The 12090-nt window shown below is 35.5% G+C and overlaps 1 protein-coding gene across 1 annotated transcript; it reads left to right on the top strand.

Moving 5' to 3' along the window:
• The first annotated feature begins 3118 nt into the window (after positions 1 to 3118).
• LOC128735799 (ester hydrolase C11orf54 homolog) lies at positions 3119 to 7976 on the top strand. Its single transcript, XM_053830284.1, has 3 exons — positions 3119 to 3486; positions 6819 to 6917; positions 6974 to 7976. Exons 1-3 carry the CDS (start codon positions 3408 to 3410, stop codon positions 7762 to 7764), a joined length of 969 nt encoding a protein of 322 aa, XP_053686259.1. The 5' UTR covers positions 3119 to 3407; the 3' UTR covers positions 7765 to 7976.
• Positions 7977 to 12090: the final 4114 nt, after the last annotated feature.

Below are 12090 nucleotides of genomic sequence, written 5' to 3'. Positions count from 1 at the left end.
AAGCAGGGCTGTGCTACTGTGATTGCGTCGTAAATACATCAGATAGAACAATACTTAGTTTAGCAAGTTAATTGATAACAATTTAATCTATAAATGCCCATAAAGCAAAACCATGGGTATAAATTTCCTTAAGAACTTGACCCATCGACAGACTTTGCAGTCGGTTATTAGAGTACAGGAAAATTACGGGACTAGTGCAAAAATCCTATTAACTCAACAGAGCCCAGTCGAAATTCGAACATACAGCGACTGGCTTATTAGACCAGCATCGTACCCCGGAGCTAACTGGGCGGGCAAATGCCGAAAAAATAAAAAAAATGCCCAAACATAACTTTTTGCCTTTCTACTATATAAATATATAGTATAAAGGTATAGAAATCACTTGGAAAACCGGAAATGGAAAGAAGGTCCTGCGGGCCGAATGTTATATACCATTCGACTCAGTTTCGAAAACTGAGCATTTTCTGTGTGTGTGTATGTATGTGTGTGTGTGTGTATGTGTGTGTGTGTGTATGTGACGCTTTTAATCTCACTCACTTTTCTCGGAGATGGCTGGACCGATTTTAATGTTCTTAGTGTCAAATGAAAGGTCTAGGTGTCCCATTGGTCGCTATTGAATTTCATACTGATCGGACTTTTAGTTCAAAAGTTATGTATAAAAATACGAAAAATGTGGGACTTCATTATCTCATAGGTCTCTTAACCGATTTGAACAAAATTGATTGCATATGAAAGAGGAGTCTTGCAAACCCTTAACTTCCAAATTTCATGACGATTGGCCTTGTAGTTTGAAAGTTACATAAAGAAATGTGAAAAAATAGTATTTAAAACATATTTATGTAACATATAAGCATTAATTTAATGAAAAACATCACACATTTTATGATTATTTGAAAATTACTGCTGAGATCTATCAAACGAAACTGAGTTATTTAAAATCGGACGCTTCATTCAAAAGTTATTCAAACTTTAACACTTAAGCACCGTATATTAAACCGTTAAAACGTGTGAAATCAAAACATATCAATCAAATGTTGATTTCATTCAATGTATGAGATGTGTGTGATGTATGTGTGTGTGTATGTATGTATGTATGTATGTATGTATGTATGTATGTATGTATGTATGTATGTGTGTATGTATGTATGTATGTATGTGATGACAATTTGCAATTTTAAAATTTGCAATGAAATTCAAGAAAAGTGAGAATCATGTCAATTGTCTGAAGTTTTTGAAGCCTCTTAGTGGAATACGAACTCTGAAATTAAAGAAAAGAAAAAACTTTTACCGACTAAATTCCACTATTTAATATTTATTCGCGACAGATACGTATACGCTTTGAAATAAGACACTGATGAAGCCTGCACGTCGTAGGTGAACTACGTATCTGTTGCAAATAAATATTAAATAGTGGGATTCAATCGAAAAGTTTTTTCTTTTCTTTGATTTCACATTTCAATTGTCATTTTCTTCACTTGCTGTTACTCACAATTGTACAAGAAAAGCAAAAAGCGAAGAAAAGCATTTTATTTAAGCATGTAGGTATAGTGCTGTATAGAATCAAAAATACTAGTGAGTTGATTTTTCCAAATAAATTTGTACAAACTCCAAACAAATTCTGCGCATCAATAGATGCTCTTTTCAATCAATAGATACTAGAGCTTAGAAATGTTATATGAAAGTAACAGGAAGTTATAGGTTAAGGAGTTAAGGAGTAAAGTTATAGGAAGTAAACGTTGCACGGTAGAAATTTTGTAAGATTTGTTTTCGTTAGTGATATTTTAAAGGACAGATGTCTTATGTCATGTATCATGTTTTAATAAATAAATCAAAAAAAGACAAGCACTGGGAATCATATCGATCGTATTTCCCATTCTCAAGCATGTTTATGGCGCAGCTTTGGCACTATTTTTCGACCTCATCTTGTTTTCCTAACCCTCTAACATTGTAAAAACGATGCGATCAAGCTAATGATTATCTTTTCATGAAAGTACATTCAAAAGAAGCTTAAGTTTTGATTTTCATGCAAAAATAATTATCTGAAGGAGCGCTAGCTAAGAAATAGTTCCATTTCTCGTTTTATATCTAATGCTCTATTCAGTAATTTTTTTCTAATTCAGATATATTGCAAAATTGAAGCCAAGCAAACCAATAGTAAAATTTTGAGATCAATCATTTTGTTGTAGATATCCTTTTTTTCCAAAAGCGAAATATAATAATAATTTTTCTGAACTCTTGTTTTTCAAAGATGCTAACTTTTGAATGCATGGTATTAATAACAAAATATCAAAAAATCTGCTATGAACAAATACTTCATATTGTCAATACAAAACAAGTTTCGTATGTGGCTCTGAAGCCCGAAAGTTAAGGCCGTCTGTAGACCCGTTAGAGGGTTAATTTCTAATTTTCTATACATATTCATTCAAGTCTGTAAAAATTATCTTTTGTGTTTACATTATTTTTCTATAAATATTATAAAACTAAATAAGATGTTCATCAAGTAACATAAATGACGCTTACATGTATTTACGCACCCAAGGAAAGAAAATATAATTATTCTACACAATACGTTGTGAATTTTACTGGCAAATAAGGATTTTGAGGAATACGGAACGGATATTTAAAAATATAGTCTAATATAACATCTATACATCTACAATTAAGTTCCTGAGAAATTAAACAATGATTATTGTGGCAGTAGAAAGGCTAGGTCACGCCGCTAGGTGGATTAATTCGGGGTTTTTAATTTGGGCATGACATACATGAAAAAATGAACCTAAACCATTCAGTATTTTCGAACTATGTAGATATAATTCATTTATCTTCACCTGCGCTTTGAAATAGGTAAGAAAAAGTATTCACTATCGTGCAACTAGGCTGTAGCAGGTGAACATCATTTATCTATGTGAGTGTGATATAAAACAAGTATGAATGAAATTGCAGTTGCGCACTAATAGGAATGGTAGCAGAATGAAGCATTTTTGTTTGCGGTGTACAAAATACACACCACAAACAGCATCACACAAACGTTAGTCAAACACTCGAAAGACTGCAAGTACTATGTCAATCCTTTTGCAATCAGCTGATGATAACGTGTAGATTGTGCGGAGGGAACTTTGTTTGCGGTTTGCACTGTTTACAAACGATAAAACTTATTTACAACGCACAAGTAGACGTCTATAAATCGTCCGACACCGAGAGAACCTACACTGTGACATTCGCCTGGTGCTTCGTTGAACGTGGTCCGACTACAACAACCAGACAACGATTCAACGGGTAGCTAGACAATTTGAAAGTGACTTCCATTCAGTCAAGCCAGTTTAGGCAACGAGTTAGCTTCGAGTGTGTCAATTATAAGCAAATCAAAACCCGAAACACCTACCTCTTCCAAGTTTGCATTGAATAGAATGGCCAGCATCGATACAACAATCCTGCCTTTCGAAGAGAAACCACTGCATACACCGCCTTTGGAAGAAATTCGCAATGGTAAAATATAATAATAAGAATGAATTAAGGTAACAAGGTGAAAATTATGCACAGGCCAATCGAGAATTAAAATTTATTTGAGTTGACTGTCGAGCCACTAACTTATCAGTGTTTTAAATTGTCTTTGTCTTTGAAAATAATCATAAATTATGCAATTTTACAAAGGAGATGCAGATGTAGCATCGATACTATGACAAAGTTTTTTTTCTGTAGGTATACGATTGTTCAGATGTTACCTTCAAAATATATGTACACTTTTAAAAAAATAATTCTCGAATCAAAATGATGCCTAGATTTAGAGAGGATACATTTTTAATCCTATCAAATACATACGTAAAGTTCAATCCAGATCAGATTCTAGTTTTTTTTTTGGAAGATTCCGTTGTGCAATTGTTCAATTGCAATTTTGTGAAATGTCAACATTGACTCTCTATGATAGCGCTGTCTCCTGGAAATTCTGATTAGAAATGAACTTTAAATACTTCGCACGTGTCAATTCTAGATTGAATATAGTCATAATTGTTAGCTAGTTTATGTACTATTTGAATATATAAATGACTATAGTTGACCTCTGCATGCGCTTAGCCGTTAATACCCGTATTCTTCGGTATACAAGTACAACACAAGTATAAAATAAAATGTCGATAACTGTACATCTCTCAATTGTAAAATCATAAAACAATCGTTCGCGTTTATTTTGTATTACAGTGGTTTACCGATTTTATCTACCCATCCGAAAATTTTTGGTAGATATATTTGGAAAGTAGACAAATTTGGGGAAAAATAAATTGCTCCAAAATAGTTTAAATGAACAAAAAATATTGTTAATATTGATCATTTTCTTCAATTATGTCTTATTTTAGCGTAATTTTACGCATAGGGCTCATTTTATTCATGTCAACCATTAACCATAATGCATGTCAACTCAGCAATATTATGAAAAAAGACATATTAAAATTCAAAATTGCTCCGATTTTATTTAAATTTTTTGTACTTATTCCTTTGCAGTAAATTTAAGATCCGTATTTTTATTTGGTACTTAGGGTTCTCTTTTCTGAGTCAGTGTGGTCCCAAAAGTTACCATTTTTTCAACTTTTTTTTTGAAAATTCATAACTTTTGATCCATTGAACCGATTTCAATGATGTTAATGGAAAGTATTTTAATGAGCTTTTCAGGAAAAAAAATATTGGACTAAAGCCCAAACTTTTTTTATTATCGCAAAAGATTGAAAACATTCACTTTTTATGTTTCCATGGTGTGTAGACCAAAGAAATTCAAAGTTTTCATAAAGAATCGAGAATACAATGGAGACGCATGGTTTTTGTTTTTACTTGTAATAAAAGGGGTTTTTGACATAGAAATGCGTCTCTAAAATAAAACGCCATGCGAGTCCATTGCATTTTCGAATCTTTATTTCTTAAAAAAGAGTATCTCAAAAACTAAAAATGTCAGATATCTGTTTTTTGATATCGTATGTAAACAACTAGCTTGCCATTGAAACCATAATGAAAAAATAAAACCTTCTTTCCATTTCCGGGTTTTCGAGTGATTGCTATAACTTTATACTATATATTTATATAGTAGAAAGGCAAAAACGAATATTTTAAATGTTTTAAGTGATTTTAAGAGTTTCAAGGCTCCTACAAAAAATGTTTTTGCAATCATAAAAAACTTTGAACGTCAGTTTATTGTTTTTTTCTGAAAAGCTCATTAAAATTCCTTTTAGTTGGTAATAAAATTATTAAAATCGGTTCAATGGTTCAAAAGATTAGAATTTTATAGAAAGAAAGTTGATAACCATAGTTTCTAGCGGAGACGGGGTGTGCCCGTTAGCGTTACAGTATAGAAAATCACAAAGGATCATTATGAAATGTTAAAAATATGCGTTACAAAATAAATGGAAGTTACTTTGCGTATTTGACCCATTCTGTGTATAATTACATACCACTGATGCCATATAGTAAACTATAAAATACAGAGAAATATTCCCTGATATGCATAAATTCATGAAATATTCCAAATTTTCATGCCGAAATGACAATTTAAAAAAAGGTAGATAAAACCGGGTCTAAATGGTAGATAAAATCGGGGGTACCTAAATTCGGGTGTAGATTAAACCAGGTGTAGATATAATCGGAATACCACTGTATTAACAATCAGTGTAACCACGGTGTATTTTATATTATTCAAAACATGTTTAAATCATTTGATGCTTACGCCTGGTACCTAATACAAAAACATTTCATCCCTCGTTAAATGCAAACACAATGTAAATTCATAGGAGGAAAATAATCTTTATGAGAATATCCAATTTAAATGATTATTATACAGCCACGTTATATTACACACAAATTCGTGAATCGATCTTGGTCAATCTTCCGATATGGGTGAAGCTTTACATATTTACTTTTCATAAATAGAAACCGTTTCAGACCGTTAATTAACCGCTTCGAATCGTCTCTCGATTCTCAAAAAACAAAACAGGATACGGAAATCCGCCAGGGGGTTCGTGAACCAAGAGGTTGGAAACCACCATTCTATCTAAATATTTATTTCATTTTTAAAACATCTGCTTTTTAAAAGCTGCATATCTAAAAATGTATAACTTGGTAGGTAGGTTGACCCTATTCGTGCACTCAGCTAAACACGATTCATACCTTATTTCGCGTTTTAGGAGAATTATATGTATCTGCAACGGCTCAAGTTTTGGCACGAGATAAATTCTACACTTCTTACTTGTTCATGTACAGCCATTTAACCAGATAAAATATTACATTATTACAATATTACTATATTACATAAAATAACTTACATTTGTTAGTGAAACCATTTTCCGTGCTGCAGCAGGAGTTTGTCGTACGGAAAATGCACTTCGTCATATGCAATATTTTCTTCGTCTCTCATGGATAGACAGCAATCGTTTGCAAAAATCTATTTATTAACTTGCGTATTTGCGCACGAGCTCTCGAAGTTTCACAAAAAAATGATAATAGTTTGAATCACATTCAAAAAGTATACTCCGAGTGTCTGTCATTTTTAAAACAAATACCTAGTGGGTTTCCTACATTATCTTTGGTCGGTAACGAAAGGACAATGCATAAATATTGATGCTCAGTGAAAGTTTGAATGCAGTTGCTATCAAAGCTGGTTTTATTGTTGTTTTTCATCCCTATGATGGGAACGTAGACGAAGACAACCAGCACCCTACATAAAAATAATATACCAAATATATGATGATATATTTGCGAGTCCATTTGGACTAATCGCCAAATCAATAAACATTTTCTAGTAGTTTCAAACTGTACCTATAACATATCTACCATAATTTTAGTGCTTGAGACCAGTTTGACATCCAATTTCGAACATGTAAAAGTGGAAGTTGTGAACTGCCCAAACCTGATGGAGGAACCATTTCACCTAGCTGGCCGAGGTAATCAAATTTCCTACAGTATTAAATAATTTCAGTTAACGACATTCTACCTACAGGTCTTAATGGAAGCCCGACACTGGTAGAACTTGGTGGGCCTCCATATTTGCTACCTAATGTGGACTACACCAAGCTGTACGATCTGGTGTCTGTATCGCAACGGGCTTTAAATGATACGAAAAAAGAGTTCCTCGCTATCGGTGCAGGAGCCGGCCCATATCCACTGATAAACTCCAACTGCGAAGGTATGTTCAACCTCAAGGTGAACGCCAACGGTCACGTGATCAGTGAAAGTCATCTGGCGAGGGTAACACCCGATCGCAAAAAACCTATACTGGTGAAAATTCCAAGCAGCGAGACCCGATGCGCGCTGTTAGGAAACATTTTTCTCTCGGAAGGTAAATCAGGAAAAGTACTGAAGGTTAGCTGCAAGAAGCGCACAGGTCCTAAAGATTTCATTGCAAGCATTCGTACTGCACTCGAGCACCATTACAATAACCAGACAGTCGGATTGGGCGGTGTGTTTCTGCTGAAGAATGGCAAAGCCAAACAACATGTGATGTCACCATTTTCGGAAACTCCGATTTACACCGAAGACGAACTGAACACCTGGCTCAACTTCTTCGACATGTCAGCAACACTGATAGCCGTTGGCACCTTAGTAACGAATGAGTGTGACCTTGATCTGCGGTTGCAGCATTTTCACAGCTTCTCGCGGCACGGCGAAGGCGGCCATTATCATATCGATACCACACCGGATGTGGTTGAATACGAGGGATACTTTAACGTGGGGGAGAAAATTGTACGGGTCGATAAGCCAATCAATACCCACAAGTTTGGAAGAGATTGATGTTTTTATAGATTTGACATTAAAAATTTATTGATTCGCTCCAGGCGGTTTGATTTTTGTTCCGTCGATCCAACGAACCATAACTATCTAACAAGTTCATCCTGAAAATAGGGCTTTACAAGCAATAATGTGAACATATTATTCTCCGGAAGCTGTTTGGAAAGTTTCGTAGATATCGGGCTTGTGGATTGAAAGTTGTTCATAAAAATTTCTATTAATGTATGCGCATGGTACTCAATAATATTTCAAAAGGAAACATTACCGAGACTAAAATATGAGATATAGATAAGATTCAATGCCAAGTTGGTGAGCCATTTCATTTTAGCTAGAAGTTGATGTACCTTTTTAATTTTTTTAATTCCGGTTGACACGTTCTACTAAGCTGTCGTTATCTCTACCGATACCCCGATGAGTTAACAAAAACTCATTTTTGATCCGAACTTTCTTCAGTAGGGAAGATGAAACAGTAGAACTTCAACAATTTTCCAGTAGACAAGGCAAAAGAACCACATTGTTTATTATGACTACTCGTCAGGACCGTGTTAGAATTGACCCAATTATCTGGAGGCCACCAGTAATAAGAGCCGACGTTGTATTGTAAGTGATAATAGCCGTCAACGCTGAGAGATTACTTCGTCACTCGGCAATTGGTACGACTCAAACGAAGCGTTACGGGTGAATTCAGCAGACTGATAAACGGGTTGTCTTCACATTATTGAATTAATCTGTCAAATTTTCAGTTAGCCATTTAATTATGACATTGATGATAAGGTCATTGTTCAACGGGATATTTCGATTATTGCTGCAAAGATTCCGAACAATTTCACGGCGTGCTGATAATCTGGCATGTAAATTGATTCATAAGAAATGCCAAAATATATTAGGGGTATTCACGTAGCGCTTGCTATGTTGCGTATACGCTGTATTACGTATTTATACATCCGCTACTCGCATAACAGTTCCATCTCCATGGAAACTGGGACTGTTATGCAAATAATGGCAGTATATACACGGAATACATAATATACGTAACATAGCAACCGCAACGTGAATACCCCTATTGTTTATGGATGCTTAATGTGCCTGCGGATAGTTCCGCGCACTCATCCTTTCGAGTTTTAACTCGATTTTCCAGCAGTAAATTTCACTAAAACATAGTTAATATGCATACTGTCATGATATACCGTGATCCTTTAACAGTATTGTCAAAAACAACTTTTGATTCGTTGCTCAGGCCAAAACAATGACTATTTTGAGTGTTTTTTTACTCTACTGTGTTTTCTACAACTATACTAAGCGGAGGTCTAAGCATCAGAAGGGTTTTCTCGCCCAAAAATGTACTTTTTATGAGTAATTCGTACCACATAGGTAAATAGATGTACATTTAGCTGGTTTATTGCAATAGTTATGAATAACTCATTTTTCTGTTAGTTTGGTTCAAAGGTTTTTTTTTTGAGCGGAGTAAAGAGCAGAGAAATTAGTGTTCTTTATAATTCCGCGCGGATGCAGCTGAAACATAACGGAAAAAACAGTATGCAATAAAAAATATTGCATACAGGAAAATCACATAAGGTTGTTCAGTACGGAAATCTGCAAAAATGTTCGGGATTCTGGGCAGAGCCTTACGGAATGAAAAGCACCAAATGACGTAGTTTCAGGATCACAAGCGAGCATAAAACTCTAAACTATCTAGCCGAAAATTTAGCGTCGCTATCCGCTAATCCGCCAACCGAAAAAGTTAGCTCACTAAATGCTAATCGATAAACTTATATTAGCGACAGTTTCGCTAATCGCTAAATCTAAATTATCCAAAAATTACCACATTTTTATTGAACATATACCATGTATGACGAATAACTGTCGACAATTGTTAATTATAATTATTGCTACACTGGTAACCCGATTTTGTCACGTTTTTACCCGATTTTTTCATGCTTTTGATTTGTCCAAATGAACTGCTTTTCTGCTCAGATTTCATGCTATTGCTTTTATGATGTACACTGAAGTCGCTTTTCACGTGATTTATTTTTTAAGCGCCTATTCTTACGCGAATTTCGGAATTTACGTGGTTTTTTACGCGAATTTCGGAATTTACGCAGTTTTATTACGCGGTTTTCGGAATTTACGCGAATGTGCTCAATTAGTGTATTTATTTGCGTAGTGTTGAAAGCCACGAAGTTTTTTTACGCGATTTTTTTTTTAAATTGAAAAAATACCCGATTTTGTCACTGTCCCGCTTTGGTCACCCGTAAATTCATCATGGGTGTGACAAAATCGGGTCATTACTTTATTAGTACTGTTGATTAAATGTAATATAGTGTAAGAGTTGACTTAATTTTTCCATCTGCCACATTAGTACGTCTATAATTGCCCGTAATCATTGAAGAATGCTTCTTCGGTATCCAAACCGGGTCTGGTATCCCGCTTACTTCGCCTTACTAACCTTTAGCCCGGCCGACCCAATCAATCCGACATTTTTCGGAGATATTTGTGACAGAAGTAAACTAACATGACCGCTGTTCATTTAGAGTAAGGAGGGGTAAAAGTGCGGTGCGGGTAAAAGTGCGATTCAAGGATTTATCGGTGCAGATTCCGAGTAAATTGACTACATTGGCATGGATGGGTAACTACTTTGACAGCTTGCATCTAACGTAAACTTTGGTTGCTTACGAAGCATAGTTGCTGAGTTATGTGCATATGTTATTTTAGGGCGGTTTTGATTTTCCGCTGTACGGCAAATACTGTATCAACAGGAGGATATTACTTGTTGAAATTTTGTGGCAGCGTTTTACATCACTCACATATTTGTTTTGAAAATACGTTGAAAAGAATTTACTAAATATATTTCGCTTTTCCGTAATTTAATCAAACGCCGTCAAGCGCCTAGCGGGGTAAAAGTGCGATTCACGGACGGAGCAAAAGTGCGATTCAAGGACGAGGCAAAAATGTATAGCTAACTATATACAGCTTTAGGCACTATATTAGAGATACTAGAAATGGAAGATCTGCAGAAAACTGCATGCTCTACAGATGCTGGCCGAAAGAAAACAGTGTTTTTCCGCTGATGAAACAAAAAACAAACGTTTGGAAAAGTTTCGATCTAACGGAGGTTGCAATACACTAGCGCAAAATAGGAAAGGTGCAAATTAAGAATATTCCTTACCGAAACATAACGCAGATTGAAGATAATATGGTTTTGTCAGCTACTGTTGTGCTAATTTCATGGATTCGAGCTTCGCACTTCTGCCCCGCGGTATTCGCACTTTTGCCCCACTAGTGGGGTAAAAGTGCGAATCACCACTGGATCAGCACAAGAAAGAAGAATTTATTTTGCAGAACACTATTACCGCAGTTGATTTATAGTTGAATGTGAAGACATTGAGTTACTGCATCACTGTAAAATATATTATGTTGCTGTCCTTCTTTTTATCTCACGAAAATTGATGACAACTTCAAACATCGCACTTATGCCCCGCCCTACTCTACTGATTAGTTAAAAAGTCCTACTACACCACGTCAAGGTTCAGTTTTATCGCAGAGAAATGTATTATTGAAAACGCTTATGGAAACTCAAATGACGCAACTCTATTTCATTCGAAGTACTGCTGGTGAGATTGTTCTATTGTTGCCCAGATATACTTTTTTCCGTGTGTTAGGGATGGGAACTATCATTAAAAATCGTTACTGATAACTATCAGTAATTCCAGTACGTTACTGATAACTATCAGTAAATATCAGTAATTTAACTCATCAGGGCATTGAAGCAAAAAATAGGAAATTGTAATATTATAACTGCGTTCTTCATTGTAAATTTACTTTGTAATTTACCAAGCGGGCTTTATGGAGGCTCGCGCAACTACGGACCAGATTTTTACCACCCACCAGATATGTTGGGAGCACATCGTGCCTACGAACCAGTCGATCAAGACCAGCAATTGCACTTATTGGATGAACACGGTTTCCCAGATAAACTGACGCTACTGATCAGAGCTATTCGATCGAGTAGTGTGTTTCGTGCGCGTCTCGGGGACACACCCTTCAAGACGCAGCGAGGGTTGAGATAAGGTGACAAGATGACTGATATCATGGTTAGGAACCTTACGATGGTGGAGGCAACCTACGCCATGTTGAAAGCAGTAGTCTAGGAAGATCAGATTAATAATAAATACGTCAAAGATTACATACATGAAAGAAAGAGGCTCCAAGGAGCCAAACGCGTGCCTCTGACGGATGGTAACCCTTGACGGCTACAAACTAGAAGTGTTAGATGGATTCGTGTATTTTGGATTGCTGGTGACCGCGGACAACATTAGTAAGGAAACCCAG

The sequence above is a fragment of the Sabethes cyaneus genome, chromosome 2, assembly GCF_943734655.1.
Source record: "Sabethes cyaneus chromosome 2, idSabCyanKW18_F2, whole genome shotgun sequence".
Taxonomy (NCBI): domain Eukaryota; kingdom Metazoa; phylum Arthropoda; class Insecta; order Diptera; family Culicidae; genus Sabethes; species Sabethes cyaneus.
The sequence above is the reverse complement of the archived record's forward strand: the minus strand, read 5'-3'. Positions and strand labels throughout refer to the sequence as shown.